Source organism: Macaca fascicularis, chromosome X (genome assembly GCF_037993035.2).
Source record: "Macaca fascicularis isolate 582-1 chromosome X, T2T-MFA8v1.1".
In the NCBI taxonomy this organism is placed as follows: Eukaryota; Metazoa; Chordata; class Mammalia; order Primates; family Cercopithecidae; genus Macaca; species Macaca fascicularis.
In genome coordinates, this window is record NC_088395.1 from 156,711,192 (window position 1) to 156,731,180 (window position 19,989).

At 37.9% G+C, this 19,989-nt stretch overlaps 1 protein-coding gene and 1 long non-coding RNA gene across 8 annotated transcripts in view; one reads left to right on the forward strand and one right to left on the reverse strand.

Moving 5' to 3' along the window:
* Nucleotides 1-19,989, forward strand: part of MTM1 (myotubularin 1) — a 101,494-nt gene that overhangs the window by 74,064 nt on the left and 7,441 nt on the right. For all 7 annotated transcript variants that reach the window (XM_045383190.3, XM_074028905.1, XM_015443999.3 and 4 more), the window contains 6 exons: nt 1,333-1,521; nt 5,344-5,529; nt 12,044-12,250; nt 13,923-14,015; nt 14,638-14,751; nt 17,698-17,874. In XM_045383190.3, coding sequence (XP_045239125.1) covers nt 1,333-1,521; nt 5,344-5,529; nt 12,044-12,250; nt 13,923-14,015; nt 14,638-14,751; nt 17,698-17,874 — 966 coding nt within the window. The remainder of the gene's footprint in view (nt 1-1,332; nt 1,522-5,343; nt 5,530-12,043; nt 12,251-13,922; nt 14,016-14,637; nt 14,752-17,697; nt 17,875-19,989) is intronic.
* LOC123570841 (uncharacterized) overlaps nt 7,081-19,989 on the reverse strand; it is a 39,906-nt gene continuing 26,997 nt past the window's right edge. The window contains exon 4 of the long non-coding RNA XR_006695054.3: nt 7,081-8,462. This is a non-coding gene — a long non-coding RNA (uncharacterized lncRNA). The remainder of the gene's footprint in view (nt 8,463-19,989) is intronic.

Below are 19,989 nucleotides of genomic sequence, written 5' to 3' on the forward strand. Positions count from 1 at the left end.
CAAGGCTCCCAGTTCTGAGCCTTTGGACTCTTAGGCAGGGGCTACAATGGTGTTTTTAATTGATCTCTGTTATGGTGCAAGGACCATATTTGTTCTGAGAATGAATAAATATTATCGTGTAATCTTTTCTCAATAACCTGTTGTCATTATAAACACTCATTTTTATAAACATCAATGTTTGTCATTTGCCATCGTGAGGTAGGTAACTTCAGAGACATCAGGGAATTTGGTGTTATGTTGAGTAAGCCCACATGGTTATGCTTCTTTAGTTCTTTGTGTCTGCATTTTGTAGTTTTTGTTAACTGACTTTCCTGGCTGCTGGGCCTGCCTCTGTAAGCTAACACGAGCCAGTGTTTATTGCAGACTTTCTGGGCATTCTTCTTCAGGCCCCCCAGCAACCCTATGAGATTATATTATTCTCCCCATTTTATGGAAGAGGAAAGGAAAGCCAGAGAAGCTGCGAGTGAAATGCCTGAGGTTAGAGCCGTGGCAGAGATGGCACCAGACCCCAAAGTCCACATTGTCACCCACTGTGCTGCAGTTCTCCAGCTCCCCATTTTTAACAGCTTTATTGAGATCTACTTCGCATACCAAACAATTTCCCATCTCAAGTGTACAATTCTGTCATTTTTGGTATATTACATTATTAGCTACCTTTTATGTGTATTACTTTTCACATGCTATGAGCTTGGAAACCAGGGAGCAAATGTACTAGACTTGTGTATAAAATTAGAGAAGGCAGGTTCTGAATCAGGATTTGATGAGCTCTCCTAGGCAGTGGATGTCCACATTGCACTGTGGAGACAAGCAGACCTTCGCTCTTTGGGCTGTCCTGAGATTCGTTTTGCTCCCCTTGGGTTTTCTTCCTTCCTGTGTTAGATTCTAGAATTGAGACTGTCGGGAAAATGATCTGTAGACATGAGTTGGTATTATGAGAAACATATTGTACCAGAGACGATTTCCTTTACCTCTCACTTTTTGCCAAAGCTGCTTCTATATGATAACAAATCCAGTGCAAGCTACATAATTAAAATAGGATCAAGCTTTCAATTTCCTTTAAGTGATATAACTATTTTTAGGTAAGCAATTAATTTCTATTGGATGTGGTGCTAATTAAGAAAAGACTGGTAGTTTTACTTGTTTCTGAGTTATATTATTAAATGCATGTCTCTGGGCACACGCACACAGTGAGATTGCAATTGACCAAGTATTCTATTTTAGCACTGTCAGATTCACTTCTTGATAACTATCAGTGCTTTATGGTTTGCAGTTTTAATTGTTTGCTTGGAGATTGGCTTTCTTGATAGCTTAAACTTTCTGACCTAACCATAGGTGCTGTCATGGATTCATCCAGAAAATAAGACAGTCATTGTGCGTTGCAGTCAGCCTCTTGTCGGTATGAGTGGGAAACGAAATAAAGATGATGAGAAATATCTCGATGTTATCAGGGAGACTAATAAACAGATTTCCAAACTCACCATCTATGATGCAAGACCCAGCGTAAATGCAGTGGCCAACAAGGTGAGTGGACTTAGTGATGTGCTGGACACTTAGCTTACATATGGAATGCAGTGTTTTCTGTGAATGTTTTTGCCATGGTATAGAAACACATGGGTTTAAATTAATAGTTAAGAAAACCAGTTCTCTTAGATATAAAGTAGTTGTAATCACAAAACTTAAACAAAATTGAATACATCAAAATCAAATGCAAATAAACTTTAGGTAAATAGGCATGTCTAGACTATGAAGTTGGGTTTTGGCCAGGACCTTGGCAGGAAAAAGTTAGATTCTCTTTAAAGCCCTTTCAGCCGTGGATGATCACTCATTGTGTACACTATTGAGGCATCTGTAAGGAGCTATGGGAAGCTGTAATTATTAAAATACTAAATTTGTATGCTACCCAAACACTCCCTCCCCCATACCCGTATATATTCACATATGTATATTCTCATTTACATAAGATAATTCAAGAAATGAGTAAATCCACATATGTGAGTTTTCCAAGCACAAACATATACACAAAGTTGACCATTTTCAAAGAAGTCTGTCTCAATTGACTTTTTGCTGTAAGCAGAATATGCTGAATGCACTTAAAATTGATTAGGGTCATCATGAACATCAGTGACTGCACAGTGCTGCCTTCAGAAGCTGCTGCAAGGTGTATGGCTGTTTGCTCCCATGCTAAATGGCCCCAGATTGGTGTGCATTTTACGTTCTATTTCTCCTTTTTGTTGTTTTTCTTTTCCTTCTCCTCCCATCATTGCTGTCACTTTGAAATGCTCACAAGGGGCCTGCCCTAAATTGCTCACTCCTATTCCAGCTTTCAGATTTATTGTTTCTCATCTGCTGTAGGCTTAAATTTCATCATATTTAATACATTGCTTATCCTGAGGTTATTTGTCTAGCATCTTCAATTATTCAGAACATAAGAACCAGAAAGCAAAACAAGTTCTTGAGCAGCTCAGATAGGTGCAGCAGCTTCCCAATAGAATCTGTGATGTCTGTCTGCACTAGGATGTGTCAGACTGCATGCATGCACAGCTCAACTCTTCATTATTTGCGCACGGATCTTCTGTCCTACATGTTTAATCCTGGGCCACCTCCCCATCCCCATGCATGCTTTTGAACCAGCTGTTTGTTACTATGGTTGTTTTTTGGTCCAGAGATGATTTTGAAATTATATGTGAAGCAATCAGTAAGCTAAATTGACAAGTAAATTAGGAATCGTAAGTGAAACATTCAGGAAATGAAATCTAAATCTAAATGTCTTCTTGGATTGTCCTTAATTTTATATATCTCTGTTACTATTATCTTTCATATATAATTCAGAGTGAATACATATATATATAATGCAATATTTTCACGTACATATTTAGCCTGAAATAGATATGATATAGCATTACAATGAAGTATTTACAAAGAATATTTTAGAATATTAAAATGCATGAAATGGATACACTAATTAACTCTAAAGCTCATTCTAGAAATAGAATTCCTGAAGACCTTTTTAACACTCAGGAAACAAGCCTCCATTTCTAGTCCTCTTAGGAGTCAAGGGAAGGAAAATATCAGGGAAAAAGCCTAAGCTTTACAGATCTCTGTCATTCTTTTAAAAAGCTCACTTGTGTCCCCCTCCCTCTGCTGTGTCTCTCTGCTAGTCGTCTATATCCATAGCAACAGGCCCGTAGACCTTTACATCATCATTCTAGGTAATCTACATTGTTCTTTTTTGTTGAAGAAAGGAAAACCAGAAAGAATACTTCAAAAGTAACCAGAGATGTAGAATTTGAACTTTCAGGAACTCAGTGTGTGCTTGACTAATTGATTGTTGCCCTTTCTGATCTTCTGTTCTCCTTGGCCTAATTGTTCCTCCCTTACGGATATTTAGAAATTTACATCCCCAGATGCAACAAGCAACAGCACGTCATTTTAAATTAAACAAAATCCAAGGATCGGTGAGATCTAGCAGCAAGCCGCTTCTATTTTTGTGGCAGTACATCGTGATGAATTAATGTGGAACTGTGCTAATGTCTGTTTTTACCAGAAACATTAGCGATGAGTAATAAAGTATATTTTTCCTTTTATTTTTTCACTTATTTTCGGTTATTTATGAAGAGAACTCCAGTTTCAAGAATCTCTTTGAAAATCACCACAACTATGTAAAAACTGCATGTGTAGAGAAGCAGGAAGAGGAGAAAGTGGCCCACTTAAATAATGAATCGCTTATTTATTAGCTAATAACTTTTTTAAAACAACACTGTGAATGTTTACTGTCTACTTAGTAGTGATACTATTTAGAGCAAACTCTAAAGAAATATTTCTGCCTAGGTGTATTTTCTTGCCTAGAGTCTTTGGAGACCAAGATTTCTGGCTTTTAACATAGGTCTCCAGGTTTGAAACCTAAATGGATGGTAGCCTTACTTCTGCAGGAAACCTTTCTCTGTGACTAACTCCAGGGAAAAAAAACAAACAAAAAACTAAACCTAAGTTTCTTTGGCCCTTCTACCCATGGCTACAAGCTTATATTCCTACCATTGTTATTAATAAAGAGAAAATAGGAATATTGTAGCTATGGCACATTTGTCTGGTGACTTCTCCTTTCCTCTACAGCCCCAGGCAGATGTTTCCCTGTTCTGTTCCTACAGGCACTCTGGAGTTAGTATAATATTGCTTTCTTTGCAAGTCTCAGAACTGTTGAACTTTTTCTTAAAGGGCCAAAGGCCACGTGTTCTATGCCATTTCAAAACATTTAAGCAGAATGCAGCCAGATTCCTAAATGAAACCATAGCATCTCTTTGTCAGTGTGGAAAATGGGCACTCTTCACATGCTGTGAAGATGAACCAAAGCCTGCTCTGGCAAGTTAATACTTGTAGGTGCTGCAGTAGGCGATAGCCATCTTGTCTCCTCTTGAAATCTTTTATTCTTTCAGAGCTCACTATGTGCAGCGCTCTGTCGTTGGTGTTTGCATAGCAGAGAAACAGTCGTCGTTTAGTAGAAAAAGTGTGAGCTTTGAAGCCAGACATAGATTTAAGTGCCACTTACTACCTATGTGACTTAGGGGATAGTTAACTAGCCTCTCTGGGTTTCTGTTTTCTCATTGGCAAAATGGGGATAGTAATACCTATCTTGCAGCACTGCTGAAGAGATAAAATTATGTAAAGCAAGAGTCACAGTACCTGGGATGTCATAGGAGTTCATTAAATAGTGGCTGGCATTAGCTATTATAATAGAGTGTGGTTCCTTTAATAGTATGAGACCTAGGTAATATTATCCTCTATTTTACAGGAGAGGATGTTGAGGCTCAGAAATGTTAAGTGCCTTGTCCCAGATCACATGGCAAGGAGAAGCTGAAGCTGAGCTATCAGCCTGGGTCTGACTCCAAGGCCTGTTGTTTTCCTCTAATGCATCACGTCCTACGTGAGTGCTGTTACAGAGCCAGAGGTGCCTGCTGCTGCCTCAGTCTGGCTGCCTCCCCCCTTCCCCCTGAAGAGTACTATTAGAGATACAAAACTAATGGAGGACGAGGACCTTTCACAACCTACTTTTGCCTTTCCAGATCCGGAAGAAGAGCTATTAATTATAGAGCATTTTGAGGATGATTTTTTTCCTTAGGAATACAGATTCCCCAGGAAATTGTCAGCCTTCTGTCTTTTTTTCAGCTTAAAGTATGACTAATGTTTTTGAGACTTATTGTTGGCTAGGAAGTCAAGTCACATCAATTATTCATTTAAATTGGAGGATTTGGGGTTATTTGGAGGACAAATAACTTTAGAAATATTTGTGTAAGTTTCTAATGAAATAGAAAACTCAACTGATTGTTTGTATTTCATGTTGTTTCTTAGGCAACAGGAGGAGGATATGAAAGTGATGATGCATATCATAACGCCGAACTTTTCTTCTTAGACATTCATAATATTCATGTTATGCGGGAATCTTTAAAAAAAGTGAAGGACATTGTTTATCCTAATGTAGAAGAATCTCATTGGTTGTCCAGTTTGGAGTCTACTCATTGGTTAGAACATATCAAGGCAAGTATATTTTGTTAAAATATTTGCATATATAAACAAGAATGTAATTGTTTGGTGGAATGGAGATATTTTTTAATTCCTTTAAAAAAATGGACATTGAGAGAGAAACTTTGTAGTATAGGACCACATTTGACAGTTTTATGTTGCTTTATAATTTGCTTACCTAAATGAAAGATGCGGAATATATTTAGAGTGTGCAAAGACATCTCTTTCCAGCTTTCAGTATTGAGTCATTCAGTCTTTCATGCAGGTTTGTTTACGAATAGCCAGTTTATTATCTAACCCTTACTGGATATAATGTCTCTGGACCTAGATAGAGGTGGTCAGTATTTTTTTCTTTTCTTTTTTTTTTGAAACTAATCTCAAATGACTTATTTTAAAGAATTGATTTTGTGTTTTATTATTTTCAATCCTGATAAAGGCATCAATAATCCTCCACTTTTTAAAAAGTACTTGAAGCGATCTGAGGGAACTAACACTTTTAGAAACCCTTTAGTTCTGTAAACAAACAAAAAGTCAGCTTTAATGTATAGGTGAATTATTAAGATACATTCTCTAGTCAAATTTTGTTTTCCAACTTACCCTTCATCTGCAAATGGTGGCATGCTTTTCTCAGCTAGGCAGGCTCACCCTCTTGGTATCATCCTACATTTCTTTAGCTCCTGCACCTAGCTAATCATAAAGTACCACAGGCCCTTCCTTGGAAACATTTCTGTCACTCTCATAGTCCCCTCACCCTCACACTGGCATTATTCACACTAGGCCATTACTACCCCTGTCTTTGCACTCTTAAAATGGTTCTGTTTTCTCTTCCTTCCCTCTCCTATCTATTCTATAAGCAGCTGACAGAGAACATTTTGCTAAAATATCCTGCTATTCCAAAACCTCTGGGGGCTCCCAACAGCCTAACCTGACAGTCACGGCCCTGTTCCTCTGGCTTCTGCAGGTTTGTAGATTAACCTGCAACTACGGAAATCTTTACTCTTCCTATTTCCATCTCACTTAACACCTGTTTCTAGGCCTTTGTCTAGGTCGTCCTCTTTCTCTAGAATGGATTTCCCCATCCTTCCACTTTCTTCAAGGACCAGATCAAATCCCACCGAATCTCAAAGGGAATGTTCCTTCCACTGACTTTGCTATACATTTTGTCTCTTTTTACACATACCTATCATCTCTTCAATCATATGTGAACCTCCTTAAAGTCTTATACCATTTTCCCATTCACAAGGTCTAACATAAAAAACAAAATAAAACTGTTTATTTTACAATAGTTTTCAATTTACAGAAAAATTGTAAAAGTACTATAGAAAGTTCGCATGTACCCAACCCAGTTTTTCTCTTTATTGACATCTTACAATGCTCACAACTATGGCATGTCACATTGTACGGTACATTTGTCACAACTAATGAACCAATATTTATACATTATTAACTCATTATTAATGCAGTTCATACTTTATTTGGATTTTCTCAGCTTTCACCTAATGTCCTTTTTCTGTTCAAGGATCCCTCCCATCGAGGTATCACATATTTAGTTGTCACAATTAGTAGTTTTGTTTTTTTTTTTTTCACAATTCATTGGTGAGGATGACAAATTCATAAAAAAATGAAAGTCAGGCAAAATAAAAATAAGATTTGATTGGGACCTTGGTCAAGAGAAACACCATGCATTTGGGGTAGTGGTGGGTCATCCACCTGGTGGTGTCTAACAGGCAGGCTTTCTGCAAAGTAGAACCCAAAATAGAGACTTAACACTGAGATGTCGGTTGGGCAATCAGCTATTGGGCAACAAATGCAAGCAAAGCCCTTTAATGTAGTTTCTGAGAGGATGTGTGGGGAAAAGATCAAAGGACTTTGAGTGGAGCTTTGGGCCTGTTTGTATTCAGGGCAGGAGGTAAGAAGTGGAGCTCAGTGAAGGAGGCATATGAGAGAAATGGACATCAAAGGAGGATATTGGAAGGTAAAGAAAGGGTCTTAAGAAGAAAGGGTCAGTGGTACTTGAAGGAGGTTTATTAACGAGGTCCTTTATGACCTTGGGGTTGTCTAGTGATGTGGTGGGCGTGAGTGAGAAAATAGAGGTAATGAATATCGACTGTTCTTTTAAAAAGAGAGGGAGTTAAGGAAGGGGGAAGTGTTGAGGATCATATGACTATGAGAAGGGCTTTTCAAGTCATGGGAAGCTTTAGCCTGTTTTGTAGACGAAGAGAGAAGATTTACTTCAGGATTTTTTTTTTTAAGGGAAATAATCACACAGGTCTGAAAATATGCTCATGATAGTGGAAAAACAGAGCCAGCATGGTGGCTCATGCCTGTAGTCCCAGTGCTTTGGGAGGTCAAAGCGGGAGGATTGCTTGAGCCCAAGAGTTTGAGACCAGCCTGGGCAACATAGTATGACCCTGCTTCTTACAAAACTCAGACAAACAAACAAACAAAAAATAGTTGTGGTGGTGCACAACTGTAGTCCCAACTACTCAGGAGGCAGAGGCAGGAAGATTGTTTGAGCCCAGGAATTTTCAGGCTGCAGTGACCTATTAATATGATTGTACCACTGCATTCCAGCCTGGGTGACAGAAGAAGTCCCCATCTCTTTAAAAAACAAAAAGTGGATAAGCATTGGAAACCACCTAAATGTACAAGAGAAGTTTTAAACACACACACATACAGAGTTTAGAAAAGTATCCACCAATATGTGAATAATTATTCTTTCTGAGTAATAGGCCTATGTTTTCTCCATTTTTTCCCCAGGGAATATATATTACTTTTGTAAATAAGAGGAAAAGATTTTTTTAAAAAAGAGAGAGAGCACACGTACAGGAGTTATTGGCAAGGTGGCTCAGCTGCTACTCTGAGCTAGATAGAAGGAAGAGAGACTGGGTGAAAGCAGGTCTTGTTCAATGGCTCAGATGTCTGAGGAAGTTAGGAGGTAAGGCCATCTGCAAAAGATGAAGTATGGCAGTTAGCACTTAAGAAATGTGGGAAATGTTTTAAGAGGCCTCTCTAAGGTTTTATAGTTTTGTCTATAGCAAAGGGGATATGAAAGAAATGAAAGAAACTGTCATTGTTCTGTACAGAAGCCAAAGGAGGTACCAGGAGACTGGAGTCCAGGTGGAAACCCGTAATGATATCTGACTCGGGGCTTCTCAGGCATCAGTCACACCATAGCAATTCAAACAGTGGGGCAGAGTTGCGGATAGCCTTGAGTTGGACCTAGAATACTGGATGGAACAAGGGGAAAATCCATTCCCTGCCTCTTCCAGCTTCTTGTGGGCACATCATTCCATCCTCTGCCTCTGTGGTCACATTGCCTTCCCCTCTTCTGTCTGTATGAAATCTCCCTCTGCCTCTCTCATATCAGGATTTGTGTGATGTAATTTAGGGCCCGCCTGGATAATCCGGAATTATCTGTCATCTCAAAAATCACTAACTTGATCACATCCACAAAGTCCCTATTACCATGTGAGATAGTATACACAGGTTCCAGGGATTAGGACCTGGACATCTTTGGTGACCATTATTCAGCCTCCTATACTATTTTATAGCCCTGGGTCTGCTGACAGGTGGAGTGACCATCACTAACCTGTAATCTGGTGAAATGGTGTCACCACTCAGTGTATGAAACCAGGGCAAGCCTTTTGCAATGAGAAAATCACCATCCTTAGCATGCCTCTCAAATCATCATTCCCGTTCACTGACAGCCCCAGCAGGGTGGAAGGAGGACTCTGTAGTGTCTGGAGCTTGTATTTTCTCTTTGTCCTTTTCAATACAGTACTCTTTCCGTATAGTCCTTCTTCTTTTAAAGTATCATGTTATTTTGGCCTTCTTGGATGGCAGCTAGCCGTCATTGAGCCTGTGCTCAATGTCAGCACTTTATGGGGAGCATCGTTTAGCCCAAGACAAGCTAGTAGGGATATTGCTCATTTCATCACAGTAGAGAGAAAGAAACCATGGTTACTCAATTGGCCCAAAGCACGAGATACCAAAAGTGGAATGAGGTTTCAGGCCCAGGTCTTCAGCCATAGAGCCAGTGCTCTTAACTACTGTGATGTATACTGCTTGATGGCTGTCATTTCTTTCATCAGTCACGAGTCCATCAGATTATTTAAGTTTTTGGTCATGTGTTTTTAAAACTCTGGTTTAGTTTTATTAGATAATTATAGCTGTTTCTATCAGAAGTGATTGTGGGAATTAATACTTAATTGGTACACAACTAATTTTTCAAAATAATTGGCTGAGATTGAATCCTTTTTTTTTATTATTATTATTATAAGTGAGGGAAGTATCTCGAGTGAGAGTTGCCCTCTGTAAAAATGCATTAGAACCCCAACTTCATTAAATTGGACTCAAGTGATCTAGTATATTACCATTGCTTCTCAACAGCCGTTTCTTCAGAAGTACTTCAAATGAAAATTGTAAACAGAATTTCAAGGAGAATACTTAAAATGCTTGAAGAAATAAACAGCTCTAGTCATTTTAGGAGTAATGGATTTTGTACAGCTAATTGATGTGCCAGGCATCCTTAGGTCCCTTAACCTTTCCTTCTTGGCACTACTTTATCCACTTATCTTTAGTTACATTGTATATGTAAAACTAATGAAGTTACATTTCTTTATTTTTGTAGATTCAAGGGGTAAATGTACAGGTTTGTCACATGGATATATTGCATAGTGAGGTTTGGGCTTCTAGTTTACCTATCACCCGAATAGTGAGTATTGTATCCAGTAGGTAATTTTTCAACCCTCATACATAGGATCTTTCACTTGGTCTGCCTTTTCCATGAATTAGTTAAAATAAACGAATTTCCATTTCCATTTCCATTTCCTTGAATTGGGTAAAATGACTGTAACAGATGTCTGTTGCATGGCTGCTAGAATTTTGGAAGCTCCATGGAAGAAGTCTTTTAAAAACCAACCCAAAATAACATAATATATACAAATTGTTGATACACATGTGAAAAGAAGGAACTCTCATACATTGTGGGAATGTGAAATGGTACAACCACTTTTGAAAATAGTTTGGCAGTTTCTTTTAAGAATTAAACATGCATTCACCATATGATCCAACCATTTCACTCCAAGATATTTTACCCAAGAGAAATAAAAAACTGTGTCCCTTCAAAAAATGTGTATGCAAAAGTTCACGCCAGCACTATTCATAGTAACCAAATGCTAGAAACAACCAAATGTCTGTCAGTTGATGAATGGATAAATAACATGTGGTCTATCTACATACAATGGAAGGGTATGTGACCATGAGAAGGAAGGAAGTACTGATTCATGCTACAACACAGATCAACCTTGAAAACATGATGCTAAGTGAAAGAAGCCAGTCACAAAAGGCCACCTATTGCATTATTCTATTTATGTAAAATTTCTAGTAAAGGCAAACTATAGGGACAGGAAGCAAATCAGTGGTTGCCTGGGGCTCAAGGTGGGAGAAGGATTGACCTTAGATGGCACGGGTAAACTTTTTGGGTAATGTGGGTGTTCTACAACTAACTACATTATGGTGATAACTGCACAACTGTATAAATTTGCTAAATCTTATTGCACTCACACTCAGGATGGGTATATTCCATAGTTTATAAAGTATATTTCTGTAAATGCATGAATCATCAAAAAATGACATCATAGCAATAACCCATTGTATACATAAATTTATTGATACTTCTAAGTCTCAAATTTTTATTAGAATGCTTTAAGTACCCTACTGTTTATGAGCCAAACAAGAGTTGATATATTGCCAATTTAAAGGTCAAAAGGTGGATTTCACTGTATCAGACTTTTACAGTCTAGACGCAACCTGTTGGGTCCGTGATTTTTTTTTTAATCTGATCACTGTTATGGGTTGAATTTTTGTCCCTCAAAAATTTATATGTTGAAGTCCTGACCCCCCGTACCTCAGAGTGTGACCCTATTTGAAAATAAGGTCTTTGCAGACATGTTTAGTTGAAATGAAACTGTACTGGAGTAGTGTGGGCCCTTACTTTGTTATGACTAGTGTCCTTATAAAAAGAAATTTGGACACAGACACACACACACAGTGAGACTGCCATGTGAAGATTGAAGTTTTGCTGCCACAAGCCAAGGAACAACCAGAAGCTAGAAGAGTGACCTGGAAAAGATCTCTAGTGATTAGCGTGGCACTGCCAGCACCTTGGTCTCAAACTTCTAGCCTCCAGAACTGTGAGACAATGTATTTTTGTTGTTTAAGCCTCATAGTTTGTGGTACTTTATGACAGCCCTAGCACACTATCACAGTCGCATCCATGAAAATAAGTTTGGGATGCAGTTTGGCTTTTGGTTTGTTTGGGTTTGTTTTTTAATACCTACGCACATTCAAATGCAGTGTCTGTAGAGGATAATCAACAGATCCTGCAGCTCTTAGTGTTTCATTTTGATAAATCTTTGTTCTGGACATTAATATTTTAAAGCATGGCTTTTTCTAAGTTTAAAAACTATCAAATTTAAGCAGTATCTTATAGCTCCCTACTGACTCACATATTTTTCTTTGTCAGCTCGTTTTGACAGGAGCCATTCAAGTAGCAGACAAAGTTTCTTCAGGGAAGAGTTCGGTGCTTGTGCATTGCAGTGACGGATGGGACAGGACTGCTCAGCTGACATCCTTGGCCATGCTGATGTTGGATAGCTTCTATCGGAGCATTGAAGGGTTTGAAATATTGGTGCAAAAAGAATGGATAAGTTTTGGACATAAATTTGCATCTGTAAGTAAGCAAAGCTAATTTCTAAAAATAGATCACTACCATTCGCGATTTTAAAACTAGTTGTTAAGTTACATATTCAATATTACAATGAAAATCTGAGGAGTGTAATAAAAACTTTACGAGTTTGAAAATGCATGATGCCTTGGGTAGTGAAAGTCTTTTTAAAAAGTGACATGTTTATCCATCTGCACTGTTCGCAGTTTCACTTGAAAGTAATACAAAGAATCTTCATGGAAATGTTTACGTTGAAATTTCCTGAGAGAAGGAAGATAGACAATTCTTTCTCAAATAATATAGCTATTAGAGTCAAATATATTTTATAGACTTTTAGTTGAGGCTTTTATTTCTGATATGCATTTTTTAAATCATCAAGAAATGAGTAAGTTCAAAAGCACTATTGTATAACATGGTGACTATAGTTAATATATTCTTGAACAATGTTAAAAGAATGGATGTAAAGTTTTCTTACCACAAAAATGGTAACTGTGAGGTAATAATGTGTATGCTAATTGGTATATTCAGTCATTCTACAATGTATATATACTTCAAAACATATTGTACACAGTCAATGTATATAAATTTCTCTCTCGAAAATAAAAATAAAATAAGTTTTAAAAAATAACCCCCCAAGAATTTTTTTAAATGAAATCATCAAAAGAACCTGTTATAACTCATATTCCTAGGTCTTATTTCCAGATGCCCTTTGAATACACATTTTGACCCAGCTCCCCAGTGATTCTCATGAAGGAGATCCGTAGGCTACCCTTTCAGAAACACTGCTATGTATCCTTTTAGCCTTCACCCAGGTTTCATAGTGTGAATAACATTTTCAAGTAGAAAGAATCATTGTGTTTTTGTTTTGTTTTGTTTGTTTGTTTGAGATAGAGTTTCGCCCTTGTTGCCCAAGCTGGAGTGCAATGGCGTGATCTCGGCTCACTGCAACCTCCACCTCCTGAGTTCAAGCGATTCTCCTGCTTCAGCCTCCCGAGTAGCTGGGATTACAGGCGTGCACCACCATGCCCAGCTAATTTTTTGTATTTTTAGTAGAAATGGGGTTTCACCATGTTAGCCAGGCTGGTCTCAAACTCTTGACCTCGTGATGCGCCCGCCTCAGCCTCCCAAAGTGCTGGGATTACAGGCGTGAGCCACCACACCCAGCCATAGAAAGAATCGTTGTTTAGTAAATGAATACATTGTGAGATTTTTTGGTTTTTTCTTGTTTTTAAGAGAGAAAGAACATTTAATTCTAATAATCATACCTTTTGGACATGATTTTAAGTCTCAAAACTTTAGGATTGTTCTCTTTGCAACTGAAAGAACTATGTTGAGTGTATTGCTAACATACTATGTAGGATAATCATGTCCATTCTATCTATAGCTGTTTAGGACTCATACAAAATTCCAATCATATGAAATAATTGTAACAATCACCTAGGATGATGATTCTTTGGCAATTTTTATTGGTATTTTACAGACGTTTATATACTTAATTTCCATTATTTTGAAACCTTACATTGCCTATATTGCCATGGAAGTATATATTATTTCCTCTCTGAGAAACTTGGCATTTAGAAGGCAGATTGCTGAACTGTATTGTCACATTTTGTGTTATATGCTTTCTCAGTTTTGTACCCATTAATTAAAACAAATTATCTTCATCAATTTATTTCAGCGAATAGGTCATGGTGATAAAAACCACACCGATGCTGACCGTTCTCCTATTTTTCTCCAGTTTATTGATTGTGTGTGGCAAATGTCAAAACAGGTAAGGAATATGTGGGATGAAAATACATTCGACTTAATGTTTAAATTAAACATTTTAATATAATGGTTGGGATTTGACCCCAAAATAATACAGGGTAGAGATAGAGATGAAGCACGACTGGTCATGTGTGAATAATTGCAGAAGCCAGGTACATGAGTGTTCACCTTTTTATTCCTGCTACTGTTGATATATCTGGGATTTTCCCTTAAAAAGTTTTAAAAATTAAATATTTAACTGTTATCTCTACTAGTGGAAGATCAATGAATTGACAGTACCAAGTTGTCGTTTATATATATTTTACACTGACACTTCTATATAGCTGTGTCTGCTATCTCATAATACCTTGAATAACTAAACCACACTGTACCTGCAGGAGAGCCCAGAAAATCAGCCTGTTTATCTCCTTTTCCTCTTTATTGCTTTATTTAACACTTAAAGTGCTCAGTCCTATATATACTGCCAAAAAAAGAACAACTGTAGTATGTGTGCAGATTACAGCCTCTGCTGTCCTTTCTAGAGCCCTACAATGTGGCAGCATTTGTTTACTTCTAAGGTGTATCTTTCTACTTTTATAAAGTTTCAGTCCCAGTTTTTCATGCTTTGTTTGCTTGCTTTTGTTTAGTTCCCTACAGCTTTTGAATTCAATGAACAATTTTTGATTATAATTTTGGATCATCTGTATAGTTGCCGATTTGGTACTTTCTTATTCAACTGTGAATCTGCTCGAGAAAGACAGGTGAGTTAAAATGCTAATTTTTTGTTGTTGTTATATATTAGGCTTGCCAAAATGTATGTAGTCTGCCATGAAATATAAAAATATGATTAGCTTGTAAGACACTGTCTTTGACCTCAAAGAGTAGGAATTACATTAAATGTATGCATTTTGTGCTCTATAAAGGAAAACCTGAGGCTGGGTAACTTATAAAGAAAAGAGGTTTAATTGGCTCACAGTTCTGCAGGCTGTACAAGAAGCATAGTGCCGGCATCTGCTTAGTTTCTGGTGAGAACCTCAGGCTGCTTCCACTCATGGCAGAAGGTAAAGGGGAGCCAGTATGTAGAGATCACATGGTGAAAGAGGAAGCAAGAGAGCAGGGAGAGGGTGCCAGGCTCTTTGTAACAACCCAGCTCTCTTGGTAACTAATATAGAGTGACAACAAACACCTAAGAGAGAGCATCAATCTGTTCATGAGGGCCCTGTCCTCATGACCCAAACAGCTCCCACTAGGCCCCACCTCCAAAACTGGGGATCAGATTTCTTTTTCTTTTTCTTTTTGTTTGTTTGTTTGTTTGTTTGTTTTTGTTGTTGTTGTTTGAGACAGGGTTTCACTGTTGCCCAGGCTGGAGTACAGTGGCACAATCTTGGCTCACTGCAACCTCCGCCTCCCGGGCTCAAGCAAGATTCTCCCACCTCAGCCTCCTGAGTAGCTGGGACCAGAGGTGCACGCCACCACAGCCGGCTAATTTTTGTATTTTTAGTAGAGATGGGGTTTTGCCATGTTACCCGGGCTGGTCTCGAACTCCTGAGCTCAAGTGATCCACCCGCCTCAGCCTCCCAAAGTGCTGGGATTACAGGTGTTGAGCCACTGCGCCCAGCCTGGTGATCAGATTTCAACATGAGGTTTGGAGAGAACAAATATTCAAACTATGACAGAGCTTCCCCCAAAAGTAAAAATATAGCTACCATATGATGTAGCACTCCCACTATTGGGCACATATCTAAAGGAAATGAAATAATCATGTCAAAGAGGTTATCTGCAGTCTCATGTATATTGCAGCACTATTCACAGTAGCCAAGATATGGACTCAACCTGTGTCCATCAACAGATGAATAAAGAAAACATAGTACCTATATACAGTGGACTACTACTCAGCCATAAAAAAGGAAATCCTACCATTTGCAACAACATAAGTAAATCTGGAGGACGTTATGCTAAGTGAAATAAACTAGGCACAGAAAGACAAATACCACACGATTTCCCTTATGTGTGGAATCTAAGAAACTTTGAACCTATAGTAATAGAGAGTAGAAGGGTAGTTACCAGGGGCTGGGGAAGGGGTAAGGGAAAGGGGGACATAGTGGTCAAAAGATACAAACCTTCAGTTATAAGTACTGACGACCTAATGTGCAGTATGGTAATTGTAGTTAATGTATATTTGAAATTTGCTAAAATAATATTCTCACTACAAAAAAAAAAATTGGTAACTAGATGAGGTGACATGTTAATTAGCTTGATTGCGGTGATTATTTCATAATGCATACATATATCGAAACATCACATTGTATACCTTAAATATATACAATTTTTGTTTGTCAGTTGTAAATAATACTGGGGGGAAAAACACAATTGTTTCCGGGAAAAGAGGTGAGAGAGAGCACTTTTTTTCATAACCTTGTCAAACTATTTGGCTTTTTAAACTATGTGCATATATAAAAATAAAAACAGTAACATGCAAATAAATACAATGTGGTATATAGATTTTGGCATCAAAAAGGTACAACTGAGGTTTTAGGTGGATTCAAAGAAAGGCAAAATTATGCTGTCATTCATGAAATGAAATACATATGTTTAATAAATTTCTTTTTTTTTTTTTTTTTTGTCTTTTGAGATGGAGTTTCACTCTTGTCACCCAGGCTGGAGTACAGTGGCACGATCACGGCTCACTGTAACCTCTGCCCCCCAGGTTCAAGCAATTCTCCTGCCTCAGCCTCCCCACCACTCCCAGCTAATTTTTGTATATTTGGTAGAGACGGGGCTTCACCATGTTGGCCAGGCTGGTCTCAAACTCCTGACCTCAGGTGATCTGCCTGCCTCAGCCTCCCAAAGTGCTGGGATTACAGGTGTGAGCCACTGCGCCTGGCCAAGAAATTTCTTTAGTCATTTATTTTGGGATGTTCTTTCAGGCTTCCAGTTTTAGCTTATTGCTCTTTCCTTATTAAAGTCATTACTGGGAAAAATTTCAGATTGTACCTTTGGTAATTTTAATTCTTGTATTTTTATTTCCCTAGCTCTGGTGTTTTGTTTTGTTTTGTTTTGTTTTTCTCTCTCTAGTTTATGGTCAGAATTTTGTAAACGCCTGCAATAGAAAGCAATGCAAATGTGAATATCTTTATGAGATGGCAACACTAGGCTAAAAAGTGAAGACTTCGTGTAGTCAGTTATCCAGATGTTTTCACAGATATGGATGTTGACATGTAGATTAAACATCTGGATGGTTGATTAAAATAACTATGTCCAGATGCCTACCGTCAAGTAGACACAGATTAAGATTTCATAGTTCCAACAAATGGAAAAGTTTTAGAAGTCATTGGGATCTTATGATAATTTTTCTTTTCACTGAATTAAGAAGAGTATACTACCTATCTGTTCATAAATGTTTTACCTAGCCAGGAATACTCTTCTTAGGTCAGTGAATTGCATTTAATGGTACAGTATCCTGCACCCCTGTCTTCAGGCAGAAATAGTGGCTCTCAAGCTAGGCCATTACCTATGCAAATATCGATAAGTGGCTGCCAAGCACTCACTGGCCCGTGAGGCTTTTTGAGCTATTATGAGGATAATGTAAATGTATGATTCAATTTGATGCTGCGCTGTATTGCTACAGGCTGCAAAATGGCTTGTGGATTTATGTGTGTTTTTACTTAGGCTTTCCACTTTCTCTCTCTCTCTCTCTCTCTCTGTAGAAAGTTACAGAAAGAACTGTTTCTTTATGGTCACTGATAAACAGTAATAAAGAAAAATTCAAAAACCCCTTCTATACTAAAGAAATCAATCGAGTTTTATATCCAGTTGCCAGTATGCGTCACTTGGAACTCTGGGTGAATTACTACATTAGATGGAATCCCAGGATCAAGCAACAAGTAAGTGAAGTAGCACTGTTAAAAGATAGCAATGTCAACTGCTTGCCTTAGATAATATTATTTGGTAAGGATTTTTTTTAACAGCATGAAGAAAAAGATCAGACTCTAAAAACACACTTATTGTTAAACTCAACCTTAATTTAAATTTTTTTAAATTACTAAACCATGTGTTTTGATGTTAAGCTACAATTCTTCTGCCAATGTGATATAATTGTTTACTATAATGCAAGCTGATTTAAAGCTCTAGAAAATTTGAGTTTTCATAGCCAGAGATTTCCTTTTATCACTTGAAGTAGTTGTTCATTATACAGACATTGTTAGAACATTCTTTCCATTGACTAGACTTAGATGATCCTGTGACGAAAATGTTTGCTACCGTCATTCAGGTGTGTGCACTGGGTCAGCTAACATCAGATTGCTTTTCACCGAGTGTATTTGCTTCTCAAATACAGATAATTACTCTGGCAATGGTAGTAAATTCAGTTGGCCATTTATCAAACAAAAATGGAAACAATGAGTTTTGAAGTGAAAGACTCTACATTTTGTTAAAGACACACTTGGGCTTTCCATTCTCCCACCTCCGCTCCATCCAAAACCAGAAGGAAAAACAGCCTGTTCGTAAAGGCTCAGCAGTGCTTCAGTTTGTTGATTTATTCTAAGCATTATAAATATTCAGTATTTGTGATGGTTCTTTGTAAAGGTTTGCACATTTTCCTGCAGTGTGGGTGGTCGACTACCTGTTCTCACAGTTCAGTCTTGCATAAGCACCAGCTTTAATGCCAGAAATAGGCTGTCCACAGCAGGGTCCCATAGCTGTGGCCTCTCTCTCAGATTGTTCATTCCTCTCAGGCAGTTGGCTACACGCCAGTCTGTGCCCTGCCTCCTCACTGGAGAAGTGCCCATTTCAAGCTGGCACCCTCATTTCAAGGTCTGTGCTACTCACGTGAAAGGCTTTTGCAATTTGGTAATGGTTGAAATGTGTATTCTTTTGGAAAGTGACAGATTCCAGGGCTTGAGAACATTCACTTGTTTAGTTTGGAATTTGAGAAGCAAATGGGGGGAGTTTATTTAACAGTAGTTCTAGCATTTTGGAATATCAAGTAAAGAATAAATAATAATCCTTACAGAATTCTAACTGCTTTTACAAGAGAGGTGTTCCTTATTAAAAAATATTTTATAGATGAGCACTGTGTTTGTCCTATAAAATAAACCTTTTCCATATTTGTCATGGCTTGTTTTTAAAATACTGGCAATGAGAAAGTACGGGTAGTTTTTGTAGAAGTCCTGTAATCTCTTCTCACCCATTTGTACTTGGAGAAATTCTTGAAATTCAAGGAATTTGGAGCAGTTCATTTCTGAATTCATGAAGGTAACAATGATAATAATTATGTGACAGGTCAAGTTTGAGGGTACATCATTAGAAGAACTTAGTAGAATATATTTATCCCTCTTATTCTCATAGATCTTGGCAAAATGGAACTGGCCTGGAGAGGAGTGCTCATTCTCTGGTAGGGGTTTTTACTTTGAGACAGGAATTGGCCTATATTGTGATCTATTGGCATGAATTCAGAAAAGAAATAACTTATCCTTTCTATGTGGATTTTCTGAATGTGAAGGATCCTATACACGTCTTTATCTCCCTAGGCACTTTGTGTTTTCATCTACCAAATCTTGAGTGTTCTCATGCAGGCACTGGGGGGATGCCGAGATTAAGAAGAGGCGGTCTCTGCCCGTGAGTAGCTCCCAAGCTGGTAGGGGCGGTCAGAAACATAAGCCAATGATTATAATGCACAGGGATAAGTGTAAGAATAAAAGTATGAATTAAGTACATTAGGTTTTCTTAAAGATCTGCTTATGTAGAACATTATTTCATACAGAAATAGATTAAATCAAATCGCATAGGACTTTTAAAAGTACATAATATAAACCTAAGAGAATGTACTTAACCACTTAAAAGTTAAATTGTTATTCAGTTGCGTGAGCCAGAAGGTATACAAACAATTACTGGCCACCTGTAGTATTCACAGCACTATGGTGGTATACTATCAATGTTGAAAGATACAAAAGAATATATAGCCTCATAATGAGCTGTTAGCCGCAAGGAAGGCAGGATTA